The sequence below is a fragment of the Phodopus roborovskii genome, unplaced genomic scaffold (genome assembly GCF_943737965.1).
Source record: "Phodopus roborovskii unplaced genomic scaffold, PHOROB, whole genome shotgun sequence".
Taxonomy (NCBI): Eukaryota; Metazoa; Chordata; class Mammalia; order Rodentia; family Cricetidae; genus Phodopus; species Phodopus roborovskii.
Window position 1 is genome coordinate 27,899,579 of NW_026126480.1, and position 22,892 is coordinate 27,922,470.

At 45.2% G+C, this 22,892-nt stretch overlaps 1 protein-coding gene across 1 annotated transcript in view; it reads left to right on the forward strand.

Annotated features, from left to right (window-relative positions):
• The window catches only part of Iqck (IQ motif containing K), a 112,474-nt gene that overhangs the window by 42,991 nt on the left and 46,591 nt on the right, over positions 1-22,892 (forward strand). The window contains exons 5-7 of the mRNA XM_051192795.1: positions 1,608-1,660; positions 1,773-1,850; positions 15,956-16,040. Coding sequence (XP_051048752.1) covers positions 1,608-1,660; positions 1,773-1,850; positions 15,956-16,040 — 216 coding nt within the window. The remainder of the gene's footprint in view (positions 1-1,607; positions 1,661-1,772; positions 1,851-15,955; positions 16,041-22,892) is intronic.

A 22,892-nucleotide genomic window follows, 5' to 3' on the forward strand; every position in this document is an offset into this window, starting at 1 on the left:
TGTACCCTCAGAATGTTTTTTCCTTGTGACTTCCTAGCTAGGGCTACATTTGCTTCATGTAATGTTAAGAAGAGCAGCAATAAACCCAATGACCTTCATGTTGCCTCACACATCAAGAGAGGGATAGTGCGGCCGCCCGTGCTGGCACAATGGCTTAAGGCAGTTAACAGAGTCACAGCTCCTCCTAAGTCCTCTCCCATTGCCTGTAGTGTGTGAGCGTTGGCTTGCTTGTTTGAGGCAAGGGTTCCTATTTCCCAGGCTGACCACAGACTCACCATGTAGCTGAGGATAGCTTCCAGCTCTGATCTTGCTGCCCCACTTCCTACACCAGGCTGAGAGTGTGGGCTTTGGTCTCAGGACTGGGGACTGTTCCACTTCCAGGCCAGGAGCAGGAGGGAACTTCAGAGGACAGCAGCAGGAGAAACCAGGAAAATGGAGTGTTCATAGACATCTCTTGGCTATGTCCATTTCTGTCTCAGAAGAAAAAACTGTGACCTGTAGTTGTCCCTTTCTCCTCAAATCCCAGGAAATAGTTTTTGGCCTAATTGATAGCTATGTGGAAGCAATAAGGTTTCTGCTCAGAGATGGGGTACAATACGGCTACTAACTACAGATAACAGGAACAGTGGCCCCAAGTACTTGGCATCTACCTTTCGGTTCTTTAAATTTTTACTTTTATGTCTTTTCCTTCAGTTAGAAAGTAGCACCAGATCTGAAATCCAGCTGTGGACTTGAGCAGATTGAGAGACTCAATATATACAATGTTTCATGTGCCTAGAGTTTCAGTCAGTATCCAGTGTCCCATGTGCCCAGTACTTTAGTCAATAGCCAGTGTGCCATATACCGTGTGCTTCAGCCAAGAGCCAATGTACCATGTGCCCCGTGCTTCAGCCCATGGCCCAATAGCAAACCACACAAAATGAGGTCATATCTCCTAGTGCTGTTGGCACTGCCCTAGTCTATGATGCTTGCACGGAAATCACCCAAGGTTACATCTTTCGGAGTGTACCTTGTTTGTCCCCGCTAAGTCACACATGGCTCAAAGCAAGTTGTGGTTTAGAATATGGGTTATGAGCCATAAAATCAGCCTCTTCAGAGATGGAGAGATGGTTCAGTGGTTAAGAGAACTTGTTGATCATGCAGAGACCTAGGTTCAGTACCCAGTGCCAATATGGCTCACAACCATCCATAACCCCAGTTCCCGGGATCTGACATCTTCATTTGACCTCTGATGGCACCAGGCATGTGGTGCATATGTATATACATGCAGGCAAAATACTAATACATATAAAACAAATACATCTATTTTTTTTTCAAAATCAGCCTCTGAAGGCACAGAGCAAGGAAACTTGTAATAAAGCACCTACTAGGTGTACCCACAGCCTTTCATTAGTCCCTGCTGTCAGAAAATGCTTTCTCCAAGGTTGACTAGAGAAATATCTTCAGGTTGCTTTATATTGCCCACATACTGATTGTTGACATACTTATAAACCTCATAATGGAGCCATGCATATTAAAATGGGCCTAACCAATTAACTTCTCTCTTTGTGCTACATAGACACATGGGCAAGGTAAGGATATAATTTAATTTTATCTTCTCCCTTTAGAGGAAGAGAACCAAATTCATCGCCTGTGATTTCCTGACTGAGTGGCTATACAAGTAAGTTGTTCCTGTCAAAGCTATTCAATGGCCCCAATGATTTGATTGTATTAATTTGTGATGGAAGGAAAACCACTGACTTAATTCTTGTCCTTTTTCTTGTCAATCAAAGCCAGAATCCAAAGAGGGCAGGGGAACCATTCACAGAATTCTTCTCCATTCCATTTGTAGAGGAATGGCTCAAGCACCAGTAAGTGTCCTAATACTTTTTCCCTCTTATATGTATGTGTATTTGGTATGCATGCATGTGTGTATGGATGTTTGCATGTGTGCAGGCCCACATGTAGAAGCTGAGGCTGACTTTGGAGTCCTCTCTGATCACCATTCACCTTGTTCTTGAAGCTTGCTGATGTGGTCTGTCTGGGCAGCCAACTTGCCCTGGGATCCTCTGTGTCTGCCTTCTCAGCACTGAAGAGCAGGCAGCCACTACTCTTGCCCAGCATTCATGTGGATTCTGGGGAGCCCAACTCTGGGCCTCATGCTTACACAGTACTAGCCACTGAGCCATCTCACCCACCCAGTCCTAATCTCAAGGTTATGTACATGATGGCTTTCTTTGTTGTAGGGAATTCACTCATGTGCCATGTCTAGGACTCTAGGTCAGTTATGCTTGGGGCTCTTGTCTGGTTATTTGTAGCACACACAGACTAAGCTCGCTTTGTCAACTGGTTTCATCCCAGAAACACTTCAGAAATAACACAGAAAAGAAGCTCTTAGCCTGAGTAGCTTTTCCTTCTTCCTTCTGTGTCTGCCCATCTTTCTGCTAGTAAGGCTTGAGCCCAAGGCCCTTGCACATGCTAGATAACAAGTGATTTACTGGCAGAGCTGCAGTCCCTCCCACAGGTCTCCAACTCAAGCTCAGTCCCTGTGAATTTGAGTTCAGCCTCATCTATACAGTGAGTCCCAGGTCATCTAGAGCCACATGGTGCTGAGAGGTGGCTCAGTGGTTAAGAGCACCTGTTGTTCTTGCAAAGGACCCAGGTTCCATTCCAAGCACCCACCAGGCAGTGAACAAACATCTGTAACTCCAATTCCAGGGGATCCATTTCTGACCTCTGCAGGCACCAAGCTCACATGTGGTACACAGACTTAACGTGCAACAAAAAAACCCATTCATGCACAATAAACCTAAAACCAAAAATATAAGTCTTTCCCTCCATGAGAATCCTCAATCTCTAGTCACTGTCTGGGATTCTTTGGTAGCTCATAGAAACAAACAGAAGTAGCAGCCATTGTTGCAGCTGGATACACAATGTTCTGGCTTCCCCTGGCATTTGTATTCTGTGTTTCCATTATCTTTCCAGGAGATGCCCAGGAGCAAGGTAAAGATGAAATCTAGTTCATACAACATAATAAAACCTGTGGAACACCTCCCCACTATAACTCAGAGAGTTTGATGCTAAGGAAACCAGAAATGAACAAACTAGGGCTGAAGCCCCAGAGCAGAGAGGCATGTTTACAAGCAGTTGTAGTTTGTGTAGTATTGTGATTCAGGCAATAACACACTAAAGGGAAGTCTTGAGGCAGGAGACCCTTCCCGGACCTGGAGCCAACCCAGCTGGATAGAATCCAGACTTGGATTTGAGAATTTAGGGGACACGTTCTTCCAGGGTACCCTGGAGCTGGACAAGGCAGCGAAGCAGGCAGGAGCTGGAGTGCTTTAGGCACATGAGGACAGGAGCTGGGAAACAACCCTTATCCCAGGTTTTTGGACTTTGGCAGTGTGGGGAGCTGTGCATTGCAATGTGGGCAGCATTGGTGCCCTTTCCCTACTAGATGCCATTGGTACTCCACCCCTACAGTTTGAACATTCTGGAATATCTGCCGACAGATGAATGTCTCAAAGCTGGGGGGAAGGCAGATTACCCCAGCTGAGAACCTCTGATCTAATCCTGTGGTTTTTCTACCCAGGCTGCATTTAGAAATCATCTGCAAGCCAGGGCTAGAAAAATGGCTCAGCCATTAAAGGCTAGGCTCACAACCAAAATATAACATCTAATGCAAGCCAGACATGGTGAAATACACCTTTAATCCCAGCACTTAGGAGGCAAAGGCAAACAGATTTGAGGCCAGCCTGGTCTACAGAGCGAGTTCCAGGTCAATCAGGACTATATAGTGAGACCTTGTCCTCAAAACTGAACATCAAAAATAAGAGTCATTAAATTGTCTATAGAGCTTTATTTCTCTCAAGACCTGCTAAATCCAAACTTTCAGGCTGGCCTGAGCATAACTTTATTTTCATTTTGTTTCCAGAAGCTTCCTCTTGTTTATTTGTGGTTCTGTTTTTTGAGACAGAATCCTACTGTAGCCTAGGCTGGCCTCAAACTTTCAATCCTCCTGCCTCAGCTTCCTGAATGCTGGAATGAGAAGCATGCACCAATCTAGCTTCCTGAGTAATCTTAGAGTTCAGTCAGATTTGAATTCTCTGTTGAGTAGAAGTCACTCTGCATCAGAGGTCACCTGCATCAGAGTCACCTTGCCTGTGGGTGATAATAACTGGTCTAATTGAGCAGTCACTCTCCTAAATGCTTTCTTGATTATGATCCCTTTTAACCTTTCTCCACAGCTCTTGGATATAAATGCTAAGACTGGGAAGTTGACGATGAAGGAAATGAGTCTTGGAAAAATACAATGATCACTGGGCCCTCTTCCCCACTCATGTAACCTGATGCAGGTTGGCCACATTCCTAGAAACTGTAGCAAGATCAGAGCACACAGGGAGTAAAGAATGGAGGAGATGCCCCACACCATACTTAACCTTCTCTGCTTACAGGTTTTTAATCTTTTCCACCCCTCCTCATAGAGCCCCGGCCAAACTACCTGAGAAGAAGGCTGGTCTGGGCTATGCAGGTGGGCTCATGGCTGCTGGGGAACACTTGCTGTCCCAGCAAGAGCCACATTTCAGAAAAGGAACTGAGGCACAGGGTGACTGAGTTGTGCTCAGGGTGATAAGTTGGCAGCAGAGACGGGACTTGAACCCAGGCAGCCTGCCTCCAGTCAGCCCCATTAAGAGCGCAATTCACCACAGTGCTGTCTTGCCTGTCAACCAGAACTTAACAGGATCAGCATTGAGATTGGGAGAAAACTGGCCTCATGAAGGATGTAATACACGCATATGGGTGATTTAAGGGATTTGAAGTGGGTCTTTATTTTACTTCATGAGAATTTCCATTCTTGGCCTGACTTTAGCAAGCAACCCCTATGTGAGATGTAATGCTAAATATGTCTACTGCCGCTTGCTGCCTCCAGTAAGCCGGGACTGTTAGCCTGGGAGCCATCTTCTATGTGAACCTGAGTCTTTTTTTAATGTCAAAGTCTAGATGCCTACCTATAGCACAGTGCCATTGTCATGTGAGAACACAGCTGGGTTGGAGGCATTTGTCACAGACAGCTACTAGTGATTGTCCTGTAAACAATCCTCCTCCCACCAGGGCCAGCCATCACCCTCTCTCCCTGCCCTCAATTTAGCAGATTCTGTCTTCTGTCTAGTCTTTCATGGCTCCTCTCCCCAAGCTTATTTTTGTTTTAATATTTTTTTTTGTGTGTGTGTGTAGCCTAGGACTTTGACAATCTTTAAAAATACTCTTTAGCTCATAAAATTCTAACTAGAACTCATCATGTACAAAATATGCATCTTTATGAAATAAATTATGCAGTGAAAGGAAATGCTTCAAGTCAAGGATCGTCATGGAATTATATTGCTCTAGACCTAAAGAGTCTTTCAGAATGATGCTGTATTCCAACATGGATGACTTTGAGTTTTCTTCTAAGAGTTACTTTAAGAATGCAGAACAGTTCTGAGGCTGAGACTCAGTTAGTAGAGTGGTAGAGCGCTTGGATTCAATCTCTAGCACTTCATAAACTGTGTGTGGTATGCCTGCCATCTCAGCACTCCTGAGGTGGAGACAGAAGGGTCAGACATTCAGAGTCCTTGGTTACTCATTAGCTACACAGCTACATATAGCAAGTTTGAAACCTTGTCTCAAAAGAAGATGGCAAAAAACAGAGGAAGTGGTATTTATTCCCTTTCTTTTTGCTCTAACTTCTCACTTCTGGTGGATACTTATGGCTAGTTACAACAAAACATTAGCTATAGTAAAACATAAGGCTTTTCTGCATTGATTTCCCTGCTTCTGAGCACTTCCCATGTCTCTCAGTCCACATACTTTATAGTGAGCTAGAACCCTCAGATGAATAGGGCTGGGATAGGGCTGTCTAAACAGAGCAGGGATCCCATCCATGATGATTGCTACCTAAGATAATCTCAAGACATTTTAAGAGGCAACAGGATGGAGTTTCCTTCCCACTAGATTTAGATATTTGCTTTTGTTTTTTTCAGCTCTAGGGATCAAACCCAGGGCCTTGGGTATATTAGACAAGTGCTCTACCAATGAGCTACAGTTCTAGGCTTAGCTTTGGATCTCTGAGTAACAATTCTGAAAACAATCAGAAAATAAAATCATGCCTGATAAAAAGAAGGCCTGAGAGATGGTAAGAGTCTGAGATCTTGTTTGTTTGTTTGTTTTCTGGCCATGGCTAAGCCAATTCTATTCCTTTGGAGGTAAGTCAGCAGGTAAATATCTCCTTTCCCACATTTCTTTAGTCCAGTCAGTTTGAGTTCAATTTCTGGTAATTGCAAATGAAAGCACCCTGATCAAAATGTTCTCTTTCATGACATTGCCACACACCCTCCAGTACTCTGTAGTAGGAGGCAGCTTTCTCTAGGTTTTGCTGCAGTAACAAACAGCCCCACATCTCAGTGCTCTACACCACAGGTTTACTGTTCACTCTTTCCATGCTGTATGCTTGTCATCCTGGGCTCTGTTCTAGATCTCATTTCATTCTAAGACTTAAGATGGAGGAGCAGTCCCCTTTCTTGGCCTCATAGAGAAGGAAGAACGATGGCTAAACCATGCATGACAAACACTACTGCTATTCAGGTCCCATTTTCTAAGGCAAGTTACGTGGCCAAGCTCAACATCAGTGTCAGTAGGAAGTGGCCCCTGTCTCAGGGAGGAGCTGGAAGCCGCATAGTACAGAGCAGGGACGCCCAGTTCTTTAACAGGGAATGGAGTGATGATGGTGACACAGTGGTGCAGTCCTCCGTGGACTCTTCTTAGAGCGTGAGGAAGGAGTTTCCACCCTACTTTTCAGTGGATGTGCGTTGCACCGTACCTTCTGCTGGCCTTCTTCTTACTCAGATCCCAGCACCATCCTCTTGAAGTGTGAAGTCCTAATGCAACCAGCCGGCCAGAGGCAATGGAATTATTTGCTAACATCCTCAGGACAGGAAACATATCGATTTTGCTTTTCATTTCAGCCAAGAAGTATTACCTTGAGATTCAATCAGAGTCATTAGCAAAAAAGAAATAATGAATTGAGCTAGGAACAAAAAGGTCCGCTGCCCTTCTGGTCTCATGTCTCAGGGGAGAAGGTTCATGAAAGACATCGTTGAAACTGAGGCCTTCAATGAAGCCACGATTGTGTTAGAAAAGAAGAGGTGGCTTTGGGTAAAGTGTGTTTTCAGCCAAATTCTATCCTTGGACAAAATAAATAAAAGGAAGAAATCCCACCACAGTTGGATGATGAAAGGTGTCCTGTGACCACAAACCGAGGTGAAAACAGGATTGTCTCTGTGGCATCTGAGGACAAGCCCTGGAGGCATGACTGCCTCTTTGCAATGAAGTTAACAGTGGGACTGAGAACACCCAGGCTTTCAAGGTAGCCCAGGAAACTGCACACCTTTGTTTCTAATGCTCATAGCTACATGGTAGTTGGGCAGACATATTGCTCTTGTGCCTTCTTGATGGGGAAAAAAAAGCCTTTCAGTTAATTTTGTCTTACAGAATAGTATATTTCTGTTTCAGTCATCGCCAAGGCCAGAATCTTAGGGGGGCAGTCTGTCATCTTTTCTCCTTGCTGTTTTATTTATTTTCAGAGGGATACAGGAAATGAAGCTGCTTCAGGGATTTGGGGCATGCTGAGATGTGTAAATCTTCACAGTGGCTTCCTGTCACAGGAGGGTTGACATACAGGTGGCCATGTTTCTAGGGTACGTGGCACCATTTCCTTTTCTTTTCCTGTTGCTTGAGAAGCTTTTCTGTACAAGACAGCATGGCAGACACATCTGGGGTCCATGTTGTTGCTGCCATTTAGGAGTGATATGGTAATTGCGGTTGGCTGCTTCATACAGTTACAAACTCAGAAGGTTAAAATTGCACACACTTCTTTTATGGTTTTGGAGGATCCAGGTCCAAAATAAATTTTACTAGGCTAGAGTTAAAGTGTTGGGATGGCCAGTGCATTCTGGGGCTGCAGGAAGAATTCTTGTCTCCATTTTCTAGCTTCTACAGGCCAACCCTTTGCTACTGTCTCATATCTCTTACTTCTAACCCAGTACCTCCCCTGCCTTCCTTTCCTAAGTGGTTATAGTCTTCTAGGTAGTCCCAGATCATCTCTGGTCAAGGTCTTCAGCTCATTACATCTGCAGTTTCTTGTGCCATAATGGGAACATGTATCCCAGGGACTGGGGATTCACTGCAGAGATCTTGGGGACACAGTGTTGGTAAGATTTCCATGACTGTAACGAATGTGCACACAAATCAGCTTGTAAAGGGAAAAGCTTTAGTTTGTTTAACAGTGCAATTTTCAGCCCATGACTGTTTGGCTCTGTTACTCTGGGCCTCTAGTTAAGCAGTGTTTCATGGCAGGAATGTGTAACTGAGCAAAACCACTCATCTCAAAGAATATCACATAGCTTCTCTTATGTGTGGAATCTAGTCTTAAATATCCATGCATAGACCTCACATGGACACACATGACATGGGCCTTAGATTCTTCTCTTGTTTCTGTGATAAAATATCCTGACAAAAGCCATCTTAAAGAAAAAGGGGTTGATATAATTCCAGAGGGATACGGTCTATCATGATGGGGTATTTTGTGACACTATTCTTGGGGTGACATGAATAGACATCTATTCACCATAAACAACTGATGACAGATGAAAATAAAGATACCACCAAAGTCCAAGTAGGTGAACCAAAGAGTCTATGGGTGAGGAGCTTCTTACGGGAGCAGAAATAACTCAAAAACAGCTGTTGTCACCAAATTCAACGCAGCATGGGTGTCAGTTCACAAAAAATGGAAACCTAGAGCACACTGCAGAGCCTTCAGGCAGCTCTTTGGGTTAGAGGATGTCTTCAGGCAGCTCAGATGGTCTTTCAGGGAGCTTGATTGGTCTCTGCTTCTTACAGGCAGCTTGCTGAGTCTGAGCCTCTTCTATGCTCCTGACTTGGTCTGAGAGACTCTCTTAGCAGTCCTTACTGTTCATACAGCCTTGGGGAGGGAGGGTCCTAGTATATCCAGACAGTATCAGGGACTTCTGAAGCCACTGAGTTGTTCACTTTCTGAGCTTAAGAAGCTTTCATGTAGGATGGAATATTACACACACACACACCTCAGAATATCCTGTATCTTAATGAACTTTGCTTAATGGAGGATTTTTATTTCAGAGGAAACTTGTGCACACCATGGGACATGGCTGCTTGCAGGAGCAAGAACCTGGCTGGTCCCATTGAGGCCACACTCAGGAAGCAGAGAGGTGAACAGAAAGCAGATCCTGGCTATAAAATCAGTGAGATGCTATCTCTTAAAGAGTCCACAGAGTTCTCAGATGGTCTCACCACCTGGGGACCAGATGTTCAAACATGTGAGCCTATAGGAAGCAGCTCACATTTAAGCCAAAGCACTGTGAAAGCAGAGGAAGAGGACCAGTGATGGGTAAGACAGGGAGGAAGTGACAAATTTGAATAGTAATATGTGTAGGAACATGTCATAATGTAACTTATTTTGACACTAACTTAAAAAATATAAACAAAACCCCTACTCTTCTCATGGCTAGGAAGCAAAAGAGAGGCTCCTTTAGGTGCCCTTTAAGGACACCTCCCCTCTTTGATCTGAAGACCTCCCACAGGCCTTTTCTCTTATGGTTCCACATCTTCCAACAGTCTCATGCTGGGGACCAAAGCCTTACCACATGGAGCTCTAGGGAATAATCCAGGTCTGAACCAGAGTTAGCCACCAAAGGGTTAAATAGTATCTCTATTCACGGGATTTCTGATGAAGGGCATATGGTTTTCTATACCAACAATTCTACAGGTCTCTGCACGTGGCAACTAGGTGTTCTACAATTTAATTCTGACACTACACAGAGTTAGCATGGATACTGCTGGTCGAGGACCCTCTCAAGAATGCCCATGCATCAGATGCCATTGGAAGTAGCTAGGTCCCAACCAGTCATGCTTCTTTCTGAATTACCTACATTAGGAGTTGTCACAACCTGGGGAAGAGAGGAATGGATCATATGGTAGTGACATCTGCATGGAGGCTTTGGTGTGCAAATCCCCTTTGGGTTTGAAGTGACTATTGCTATCTTAAATCAGCATCTGGGATACCCATTTGAATCCATAGGGGGGGTGGGGGGAGCTCTCAGGAGGCAGGGCTATTAGCATGCCCTTGTGGAGGCGGAGACCAGCAGGGCTCATGAAGTTCTTCTGAGATCCTCCTGACTGTTACATGTAAGATGAAAACAATGGGGTTTTTCAACAGTACATACAGCTCTTCCTGAGTCATGCAGGCTGGGTGGGAGTTTCTGGTGGGGTAGCTGCCCTTGAGTCACCCACACTCCTGTAAATAACCCCAATTGCAGCTCAACAATTGGAATTCTTTTTCAGCCTGTTGACTCTCCCACTAGCTCTAGGAAAAGTCGAGTGACAGACCTATATTACTGAATTCCTCTTCCACCTGGGCAGACCCCTTTAATAACTTTTTAGTCAAATTCTGTAATTTCTTGTTCATTCTGACTTTGGTATGTGCATGTGAGTGTTACGTATATGATGAGTGCACATATGTGTGTGTACATGTTTGTGTGTGAATGTGGGACCATATGTGCTATGGAGACAACTTAAATTACTGGTCCTCACTTCATATCTTGGTTAAGACAGGATCTCTTTGTTGTTTGTCACCCTGTATGCGATGCTTGCTGGCCTGGATGTTTCAGGGGATTCTAGTCTGTCTTGCTGAAGGACACTGGGATTCTAAGTCTTTGCCACTGTGCCTAGATCTACATGGGCACAGTGTAAAGTCTTCCTGCATGTACAGCAAGTGGCTTACCCACTGAACTGTCAAAATTGGGGTATAGTTTATGAAAAAAAAAAAAAAAAAAAAAAAGAAGAAGAAGAAGTCCCTCAGTCTTGGTCTTTGGGAGCTTTCCCATCTCTCACCCATGGGGGAGCATGTGGCCCTGCTGCTGGCTGTTCAGTAGGCTGTTATCTGGGCTCACAGCTGAGCTGAGGTAACCAGGGCAGTGACTCAGCTGACTGGGTAATCACTGCTTGTTGATTTCCTGGGGTGGAGGTTGGTGAGGGGGCGAAAAGCCCGATCACAGCCCACTAAGCATGATTTCTAAAAGTGCTGGAAGGCTCCACTCAGAAGTTCTGCCTGGATCTCTGGAGAAATTCATCTTGTCACAGAACCCTGGGACTTACAGGATCCTGTGAGATCCTGTCTGAAGTGGTAGTCAGCCATGTGTCTGGGGTCTATTGGACTTCCGCCAGTGGCCGATTCCTAAGTCAAGACTGTGAGGTGTGCTGGAGAGATGGCTCCACCTATAAAATGCTTGCTGTACAAGCCTGAGGACTTGAGTTCAGATCTCTAGTACCCAGGAAAAGGGCGGGGTGCAGTTGTACACTCCCGTGGCCCCAGTGCTGTGGAGGTGGGGATGGATCTCACTGCTCACTGGCCAGCCAGCCAGGCAGCATCAAAGGGCTGCAGGTGCCTCAAAACATAAGAGGACGTGTGATTGAGGCAGATAGCCGATGTCAGCCTCTGCCTTTTACACACACCAGCACACAGTGCACCCTTTGCCCCGGAAAGTACCCAACATAGGGTTTAAGAGAGTAAGGCAGTTAAGGTTGAGGGCCACATCCCTTGCCAGACACAGTAGGTGGATAGCACCCAATCCTAGGCCACTAAGAAATGTTATGATGATGGATGCAAGCTCGGTCTGTACCATCTTTGGAAATAGATTTCTATCTGGATCATTCCTGCTTCTATGTTCCAAGAGAACAGTTCATCTTTTACCTAATGAAAGGAGGATAAAGTTAATCTAAAATGTAATGTGCAATCCTGGGCAAGCTTTCTTTCTTTCTACCTGACTGTAATTCATACAACTGCATAGAGAAATGGACGAGGATTACCTTCCCAGCTCTTTTTAGTGTGTATCCGTTTGTGTCTGTGAGTGTATGCATGGGGGGGGGGCACAGGTGCATGTACTTGTGCTCAGGAGAACCAGAAGAGAGTGTCACATCTCTCAGAGATTGGCTTGGGATCACGGGCTTGATACCTGGGCACCAGATTTGAACTCTTTCTTTCTTTCTTTTTTTTTTTTTTTTTTTTTTTTTTTTTGTGATTGCATAGCAAGTACTCTTAACCACTGAGCCAGTTCTCTGGCACTGTTCTCACTGCCCAGTTTGTAACCATGCTATGTCTTCTCTGCCCACAAATCTTTTACTTTGCAGCCCAAACCAGGAAAAGCATGTGAATACATTTTGAAATCTACACTTCACACACAGAATCTGGAAAACTGTTTTCTGTGCCTCTCAAGACTACAGCACTGATTCTTAGGGTGCAGATACATTTACTTCCCAGTTAAGAGGAAAAGGAGGCAGTCCTGCTGGCACTCCGTTGCTAGCAAGGCAAGTCGTCTTGGAGACACTTAGCAATATAATGCCTGCCCTGGGGATGTCCAGCTACAGCCAGAAGGGGCCTCTTGCAGCAGCCTCCTCCTGTGATTGACACATTCATCTCTCTTGCCCCTAGTGTCCTGGTGATGAGGCTTGCCCCTTTATTTGTATTTGACCCGAGGCCAGCTGCACTGATTCCAAGACAGGGAAGGACATGGCGTGGCATCTGTCCCTTCAGGCTGGCCCACTGAAGCAAATAATTCCCAGGCGCTTCTCTGCAAGAGTAGATCCTTTTCATTGAGCTCAACACATGCCAACTCTCTCGCACGCACTCTTGTTTGGGAATGAGACAGCACTGTATTATTTAGCCATGAAAGCCAGGGACATCACTAAAGGTGGCCTCATGTTACTGCCTCCAGGGCCTATTAGACATCTCATTTTGTCTTTTGCACATGTCATTGAGATGTATAGTGGCTCATTACTGGACAAAGCCTTTTGTTGGGCTGGCCTGGCCCTAGTGTCCCCAGCTTTGCAGTTCTTCCTTTCTCTGGTCCCCAGCAGGAACACTGTTGCTTTGACATTGGCTACACCAGAACTGAGAAGCATACCTACAGCAGGGAAGATTGCCACTGCAAAGAAGGGTACCACCAAACCTCCCCTCAGATGCTAGCCACAGACTCTACTTTGTTAAAGTGTCCTGACATGGATCTTTGCAGAGGAGATTGGGACAGATGACAGTCTGCTACATTGTCACTGTAAGGTCAGGGGAGAGTATGTTCTGTGATTATGGCTTTCCTCCTCTTTTTTTTTTTTTTTTTTTTTTTTTTTTTTTTTAATGCCTAGGCAAGTGGCCTTGCTTTCTTCTCTTTATCATCCATCAGCTGCTATACCCCTACGTCCATGTTAGTGATCTTCTAGTTGTCTCTTCCCATCTTTAGTCACTCCGTGTTTCTGGACAGCTTGCATTCTCAGTAGGCAGCAGTCAGTGACCTTGAATGAGTTCCCTTTGTCATACCCTCCTCCTCATGCCTCTCAGCCTTTTCAGCCCTAAACACCGGGTCGCACCAGCCCGTTTTCTGTTGTAAAGAAGCTATGTGCAGCACAGCACTTAGCACACAGACAGGCTGTTGGGGTTTCAATCTGGAATGTACCCCCAGGTTCATCTTACAGATATTGGATGCCATGCTTGTGGTGCTATTTGGAAGGCTCTGGAACTTTTAGGAGTGAAAGTAACTAATCAGGGGAGGGAATTGGAAAGTCATATTTAGCCCAGGTTTCATTCTAGCTTACTGTTTCCTTGACATCTTAGATATGATGGCTCTCCACTACATGCTCACATGGCCAATAACTATACAGTCCCCACCATGAGGAACTGAAATCCCTCTGAAACCTTGGGCCAAAAAAAGTTCTGCCTCCACAGCCTTTGAGAGTGCCTGTTGCATGCCTTTGTTTTCCCAAGTGCCAATACCAAGAGGAGCAAGCATGAGACCAGGCTGTATACGTACCTGTAGCTTTCCAGCATGCAGATTTGGACCCTCATTAGACAAACACAGATTTGTTTCCAAATTGGGCCAAGAGCTAGGAAGAAAAGTAGCTAGACCCCAACCTAATCAAAGGATGTTTTAAATAATATTTGAATGGAAATCAGAAGAGGCCTAATAGTGAACCAGGAGCGAAAGGTGTCTGGCTCTGACCAGCCCTCAGGCACATTGGAACAAATGAAGGAAAAGTGTCCTCATCTTAGGGCAGATGTGGCCCCATACAATGGAGTAGGGGTGAGTAAGCAGATCACAGGCTGGGATGTAGGGCCCTGCATCTCCTCTGTGGGGCATCCTTGAGAAGAAAGAAGCCTGCACAGAAGTCCTGGTCCCCTAGGGCTTTGGAGGCACTTTTTCAGAGGAGCTGAAAGGCCCCGTCAGCTGGAACTTGGAAACAGACCTGGTTAGTATGGAGCCAGAAGATGCTCAGTCAATATCAGCTAGTGTTGGCACATCATAGTGTTATTATTCCCTAAGTTCACTGCTGCTGTACCAAAGTTTCCTTGGAAATGCCAAGGGTTCTGGAAGGCATTTTAACTAGTGAGGGGCAGTCACTTCAGGGATGTGATACGGTAGCGACACACCACTGATTTCTAGCATATGGACAATGGAAGAATGGATGAGCCAGACAATGCATATGGACAGCAGGGCACTCCGGGGGCAGAGCATTGCAGCCAGAAGAGCAGCTATTAGGCAAGAAGAGGCAGAATCAGAAGCAGCAAACAAACAAAAGCCTATCTGATGGGGCTAAAAGTGGAAAGTGAACATTAGGGAAAGGTTCTCACAAAGCTGTGTTTGCAGGGGCTGATTATCTCCACAGAAATGTCTGTTTCATTTCTCCATTGGAGGACATCCAGCCAGCCAGAAAGCCAGAGTCTGCTGCGACACTATACCTAGACAGGGTCTCAGTAACCACACTGTCTTCCTGGCTTTGATTTCTTCTATTTTAGAATAGTCTAAAAGCATTTCTTTCCCAAACATACTGTAAGGTTCTCTTCCTCCCCCCCTCCCCCTCCCCCTCCCCCTTCCCCTCCCTTCCTTTCTTTTTCTTTTCTGTCCTGGAGGTTGAACCAAAGGCCTTGTGCATGCTAGGCTGGCTGGCTAGTGCTCATTGCTGAGCATCCCCCACCCCTTGCCACTATTTTCAGTTTTTGTTTTGAGAGGTCTCACATAGCATCAAAGTTGATATGTAGCCAAGGTTGACTTGAACTTATGATCTTCCCATTTCACCTCTTAAATGGTTGTATTGTGTGTGTAAGCTACCAAGCTGGTACATGTGATGCTTAAATGACAATGCCACCCAAAAGGCTGGTGTTTGTGTAGTCTTGTGTTGATGACATGTATGTTACATCATCAAGACCAACATGTAACCTGAGTCCTTGAAAGGAAGAATGGGCTAGCCTTGATTTAAAAGCACGCACTGATTGGACCTGGGGAAGTGGCTCAGCTGGTACAGTGCTTGCTGTGAAGGCTTGAGGACCTGAGTTCAGATCCCTAGAACCCATGTAAAAAGCCAAGTGTGGTAGTGGGCAACTCCCAGAGCTAGGTGTGGGTGGCAAACATGAGACAGTACCTGGTGTCTCCTGGGCAGCTGATCCAAGGAGCAAGGATCAAGGATCAAGGAGCTCCAAGTTCAACTGAAGATCCTGTTTCCAAAAAATACAGTGGACCATAATAATGACAGACACTGGATGTCAGCCTCTGGTTTTCACATGTGCACACTTGGGCACACATACCACCCTGCTGCCATTACCACCCCCCACACACACACACAGAGAGAGAGAGAGAGAGAGAGAGAGAGAGAGAGAGAGAGAGAGAAACAATTTTGAAAAATCACAGGTCTTACCAGGAAATGCTAACTCAAGCATATACTCTTCCATCAAAAATGACATTTTTGCCCTCTAAGAATGGGGATGGATGAGGCTCTTAATCAGGAAGACTATTATGTTGTCAAAGGCATTGCCAAGATGAAGGATGGAGTCTCACAGGCCTATGACCATTTTATTGCTTTTCAGCCCTCGGCCACCAATCCCCCTCTCCCTGCTACTGACAGAAGAAGAAGCTGCAATCAGCATCCAGTCCTTCTGGAGAGCCTATCTGGTAAGGGCCACCTGTGATTGTGACATTGAGGACATTGGGACTTGTTGTGACATGGTGGATCAGTGGGAAAGCATTCATTTGAACTTGGATGCTGTTGCTCACATTCAGACCTCAGAGATAAGAGTCTCTGCAAACAGAGAGATTTAGATTCTATTTTTTAAATAAAAACTTATTTTGCAATTATCATAAAAGATACACATGAGGGTTGGGGCAGTTGTAAAAGTGCCTGCTATACAAGCCGAGGTCTTAGGTTCATATACATGGAATCCATGTAAGAAACTAGGCATTGTGCCTATAATCCTAGTCATGGTTGGGGTGGAGACAGGCAGAGCTCTGAACCTCATTGACCACCCAATCTAGCTTAATGGATGAGATTGAGTGTCACTGAGAAACCTTGTTTCCACAAAATGAAGATAGAATGTTGTTGAGGAAACCCCTGACATAAACCTCAGTCCTACTCTCTCTCTCTCTCTCTCTCTCTCTCTCTCTCTCTCTCTCACACACACACACACACACACACACACACACACACACACACACAAAACAAAAAAACCTTCCAACTTTTTAAAGTTGGATTTGAACTGGCCTGTGTTGCCTAAAAATAATATTGCAAGCCAGACATGGTGGTGCACACCCCTAATCCCAGCACGTGGGGGCAGAGCTAGGAGGATCACAAGTTCAAGCATGACCAGCCTGGGTTGTAAAGAGAGACACTACCTTAAAAAAAAAAAAATCAAACATCCAAACTAAACCCAAAAGGTAATGTTTCATGTGAACAGAAGAATGTGCATTATTTTGGGAAAGAGTGAGAAAATTCAGACAAAGCAAACACACTTCTGAGTCACTGACAACAACACAGCAATCACCAGCATGAAGCCTTAACATATGGACTGGCACAGACACTTCACATGGAGAAAATCACCTCTTCGGTTGTAACTGCTATTTCAAACCATTTTCCTATTTGAGATGTTGAGCTTATTTCAGTATTTCCATGATTGCAGTCAGTGTTGTGACACCTGTGGGCAGCTGTGTTTGCAACCTTTCCTGGCCACTTAACATAGGAGAAATTCTAGAAGAAGAATTTGTAGGTCAGAGGTGAGCTTCTAAAGAGTTCCTGATCCATGTTGTCACGAAGCCCTTCAGCAAAAATAGACTTTTAAAAAATGTATTGTCAAGGACATAATTGGAGTGCCACGTGCCTCTGTGTTAAATAATATGCAGCCTCTAAATTATCTGGTGATCAGAAAGCAGCATTGGCAAGCTTCCAGGTGAATGTACAGTGCCCATTGTGGGGCAGTGCCCCCTCCCACAGCTGAGGGAAGGCATCAGTGACACTGTTCAGATGCAACATCTTCCTAATGTGTAGTGCACACCATTAAGTGCATCCATGTGTAGTGCACGCACCCCTGGCATCTCCATCTCCAGAGTTTTTCTCAGCTGATGCTTTCAGTATCAAGCACCAATTCCTCATTCCCTTGTCCACTCCCAGCCCCCAGCCACTGGCAGCCCATTCTCCATGTTCATGGATTCCACTATTACAGGACTCTCATTGTGATGACTGAGTCTTCCCTGTGGACATTATAGGGATTCAAATAACCTAGGAGATACCTCTTGTGCACGTGCGACAGTGTTTCTAGAGTTTTAGTTGGGGTGGGAAGACCAACCCTGAATGTGCACAGCACCATCCCATAGCTTGGCATCCTGGGCTGAATAAATAGGAGAAAGCAAATTCATGTATTTCTGCCTGCTTTCCAACTGTGGATTCAATGTCATCAGCTGCCTCAAGCCCTGCCACCATAACTTCCACAACACGATGGACTACACCTTCAAACCACAAGCCACAATAAGCCCTTCCTGACTGTGCTGGCTAGCTTTATGTTAGCTTGACACAAGCTAAGAATATCTGAAGGGAGGAAACCTCAATTGAGGAAATGTCGCCATAAGGTCCAGATGGTTTTATGTGGTGCTGGGGACAAAAGTTAAGGCTTTGTGAATGCTAGACAAGCATTCTACCAACTAAGCTATGTCCCCCAGCCATACTATTTACTTAAAAAAATACTCTTTACATTTATTTATTGCAAGTGCAAATGTGTGTGTATGAGTGAGCATGTGCACATTTGTGACACAGTGTCTGTGTGATGGCCAGAGGACAGTGTTTGGGAGTTAATTCTCTCACCACGTGGGTTCTGGGAGTGGAACTGAAGTCATCAGGCTTGGTGGTGAGTATTAGTAATTCATACCAATTATGGGAAAAAATAAGCGATGCACATCATCGATTGGTATTTAGCCTCCTAAAATTTTCTTATTCACTTGTGAAATTTTACTTTGTTTTTTTATAGAGTTAAGTGTGCCCATGCTCTCCTCTTACAGATTGGGAGTAACTTCCCTTGTCAGCACACAAAGGTACACCCCATGATTGTTGGTGGTTCTGAGATATGCACCCACATTTTATTTCTGTGGGTAACTTGAATTAGTATCTGTGAACTCATAAGCAATCCAACATTCTATTTTTGTCTGCTTTGTAAATTACAATTTTATGCAGAATATCCTTGCTCATATGTCTACACACTTGCCTGATTTTGTCTGTAAGGTTAATTGCTGGTGGTGGATGGAGTCCTTAGCTTAAGCACCCACCACCACCATGTTTTATTGCTAAGTTACTCAAGGGAAGCCAGAGTCTAACCACTAGACATGTCCAGGTGCTCACTAGCACCCCATGTTTTGATGGTGCAGTGGAGAGAGGAAGGCAGAGATGGGGAAGGAGCCCGAGGCATGCCTGGGGTCAGTGGACTTCCAAGGACACCAAGCTGAAGAAAATAGGAAGAGTGGGCTCTTGCTCAGTGTGTAGGTTGTACACGCCACAACTCTCGAGGGTTATCATTTAGGCCCACAGATTGCTGCCTTTGAAGCTTTGAGAAGCTTGGACATTGAGTGTCCAACTTGAGTGACTGTTTCTTCCACTATTCTTTCCTTAACCCCACTGGCGTTGGCAGCTCCTAACCCTAGGTTTATGGCCCTCCCTCCCCTCAATAGCTGGAGACCAACTGAGGCAGGGGAGAGGCATCTGTGTGTGACCTAGAAGTGACCCTTTGTTCCAGAGTCTGTGGGTTTTCTTCCTGAAGCTATGTAAGATCTTAGAATCAGTAAGGTGTATGTATAGCTAATACTCAATGATGGTGTAATCATGAAATAAATAAGTGAATAGTCAATACAGTAGTATACAGGCACCAAAAATAATAAACATAGAGCATGTCTAGTCCAGTGCCACAAATAATAATACATAATAGTACTATAGATAGAGACCAGAGAAGTAGCTCAGTGGTTAAGAGCACTCTTGCAGAAGACCAGATTTCAGTTCCCAGCATCCACATCAGGCTTCTCACATCTGTTTATAACTTAGCTCCAGGGATCTCCAACACCTTTCCTGGCCTCCAAGGGCACACACATGCACAAGTGCATGCTTACATACACACACACACACACACACACACACACACACACACACAGACAAAATATAGAGTAAATCTAATAAAACATACCTATTTCATGCTATTTCATGTACAGGCAGGGGCCCTCTGGCTGCCTAAATGACAGGGCATTCTGAGGACTTTTAAGTTTTAGGCAATGGGTGTTCAAGCCATTTCCATTTGGTTTATTTAACCTCTTCCACCCCAAACCAGGCTTTTCTGTTTGGAAAGGAACTACCCTAGCCTGGTAGATAGGCATCTGATGCTGAACACAGCTAGGATGTTGAGGCTGTAGGCTGAGCAGTGACAGAGAGACAGCTGAGAATGCCAAGGAGAGCATTGCAGCCTCTTCCCTGCCACCCATAGAAGGCTCAGCCCCATCTGGACAGCAGGAAGAGCAAGCTGGCTCAGTGTGGGGCAGCTGACTGGGCTACTAGGCCTGGCAGTTTTTCCTTTCTCTGAAACTCACTGGAGCCTCCGAAGGTTAAATGGGAAGGTCAGTCCACAGGAGGAATATTTTCCTGGCTGGGAATACAGTATTGTGCTATTGTGGTTATTGGTTCTAGTTTTTCTAAGAAAGTGATTTTAAAACAAGCTGTGTGGCCTTTTTACCTTCCTCTGTGACATCAAGCAGGCTCCTGTCTTGGGCTTTTGCACTTATTGAGTCTTTCCACTTGCCACGCACCAGGCATCACTTCTCTGTGCTCACAGATACTTTTCTCCACTGTCTTCCTAGTCACCTCTTCTGAGGCAGAGCCCTCTGATCACACCCTCTCTGTTTGCTTTCTTGTCATCATCACCTGTTTTACATTGTAGTCAACAGGTATCTGTTGGACTATTTGGACTGTTTGACTGGCTCATCTGCTGCAGACTCCAGCACTATATTGGCACTGTGTGCTCTTAGAATTTTATAAATGTGTAACTGAATCCTTAAATCCTCTTCAAGAATGAATAACAAATGAGTTTGTTCCATTTTATGAGCCCTCCTCAGTGATTTACACAAGCACTTAAACACGAGCTCCTTGGGGGAGTCACTCATGCACCAAGATCCTTGACCTTAACAGCTGCCCCCATTAATCTCCTAGAAATGGCACTTGGGAAGAGGCTAAGTTGACATTGGGAGGGTGGGGGGGTGAATCCATTTACTCTGTGTGTGTGTGTGTGTGCGAGAGAGAGGGAGAGGGAGAGAGAGAGGATTCATTGTGTCAATGGTATGTGTGACCCAGCTCCTCAGAAAGCTTTGCAATTTGAGAAACTTAAAAGGGGTGTTGAAATGACAACCCCACGCAGGCTGGAGCCCAGACATCAGCTCCAGGTTTGTGTGAGTGTCCTTCAGGGAAGATGGAATCTCCTTCCGACAACTGATATCTGCCAGCAGGTGCACAGACCCTGCCATCCAAAGTCAGACATGGGATTGTGCAAAAGGAATGCTAAACACAGGGGGGCAGGGGTGCTTGCATCAGGTTACACCCTGTCCCCCTTGGCTGGTGTGTGGACCCCTCTCTGAAGCCTTGGTGGCTGACCATGCCTTTTTGTGATTTGAAGAGAAAATTTGGACTCAGGTTGCTGGTAAAATTGAATTCCTAGGATGGATTTCTCCTCAGTGAATTCATTTGCCTCTTTCAGAATTCTAACTGAGCATGGTTAGGGAATCTGGCTACCACACACCTTCCCTACTACCAGACCCATTCCCAGAAATCTTTCTTTAGGCTGTCTCATACATAGTTGTTGAAATAACGTATATGAATTTTTATAGTTAGTCAGATAACATCAGTTATAGTTATTGTGGTTGTTGGTTCTGTTTTCCTTAATAAGGCACCACCCTCCACGTTCCTGAGTGTTGGGATCACCAGCATCTGACTCTAGGCTCAGACTTTGTTGTTGCTGACAGCCTGGGGATGTAATCCAGTGTCTCAGCTTAGTAGCAGGGTTCAGTCCCCAGCACTTCAAGGGCAGAGTTGTCCTGCACAGTAAAGCTACTCTGTCAGCACTATGGACAGCGGTACAGGTGGGATTTAAAGTTATTTATTTACTTATTTATCTTTAGTCTGGATCTTTGTAGCTCCAGTTGGCCTTGAAGTCTCTATGTGGCCGAGAAGGGTGGTGAATTAGTGATCTTTTGGCCTCCACCATCTGCATGTTGGGATTATAAGCATGTGTTACCACACCCACTTTATACAGCACTGGGGATGGAGCCCAGGGCTTTCTACATGGTAGGGAACACTCTACTAACAGAGCTGCAGCCTCAGCCCTCATCTTTATTATCTTTTAAGTTTAAAACATTTATTCTTGTACTTTTATGAGTGTGTGCATGTGTACATGTGTTGGCACACACCATGAATGTCATGGTGATCATGTGGAGGTCAGATGACAACTTGTGGGAGTTGATTCTCTTCATCCACCATGTGGAATCACACTCACTGGGCTTGATGGCAGGTGTCTCTACCTACTGAGCCATCTTGCCAGCCCTTTGTTTCTGCTTTTTGTTTGTTTTTGAGATAGAATCTTGCTCTGTAGTCCAACCTGGCCTCAAACTTGTGTGGTCTCCCTGGTTAGCCTCCCAAGTGCTGGGATTACAGACAGGCCACCATGGGTGGCTGAAATTTATGTTTTGAACATTTTAAAGCATGTAGGAAATACATTCAAGTTAAGACTACCTATATCTGGTACTTCTTGGCAATATGAAGACTGTTGGTGCAGACACAGGATGCTCACTTTAGCATAAGCAGTCCCAAGGGTGGCCTTTCTGCTACCTCACTGCGATGGGGGCCTCATGCATTCACTGGCAAGTGGCTTTGTTTATTTACTCTTCCATGTGACAAACCTGCATTGAGGGCCTTGTCAAGAATGGGGCTGGAGGCTATAGAAAACTCTGGATGACGTGAGGACCTAGAAAATCCTAGAAAAAAATGACAAGAATGAGTATATCAAGAATAGGTATTCCTAGCCATTGGTGGTTGTGGAGTTAATTCCTCTGAATTGGAATTCTCCCTCCTGGCAGGAGGAGGGAGGCGCAGGAGACTCACAGAGCTGTTCATGGTCTGTCCTTGAGTCTGGATGAGCAAGAGAAGGGCTCAGTAGGTAAAGTGCCTGCCATGCAAGCACAAGGACCTGAGTTCAGATCCCTGACACCCATGTAAAGAAGTGGACACTGAACAGTAATGCATACATCCCTGCAGTCCCAAAGCTAGGGATATGGAACAGAAGGATTCCTGGAGCTCACTGACCAGCCTGCTCAAACTGATGAGCTCCAGGTTGAGTGAGACACTGTTTCCAAAAACAGTGGGGAGAGTGATGTTGGAAGACACCTGATGCTGGCTCCTGGTCTCCGTGTGCATGTATGCACAGGCACAGACACAAAGTAAATAGAGCAGGGTGTGAATAT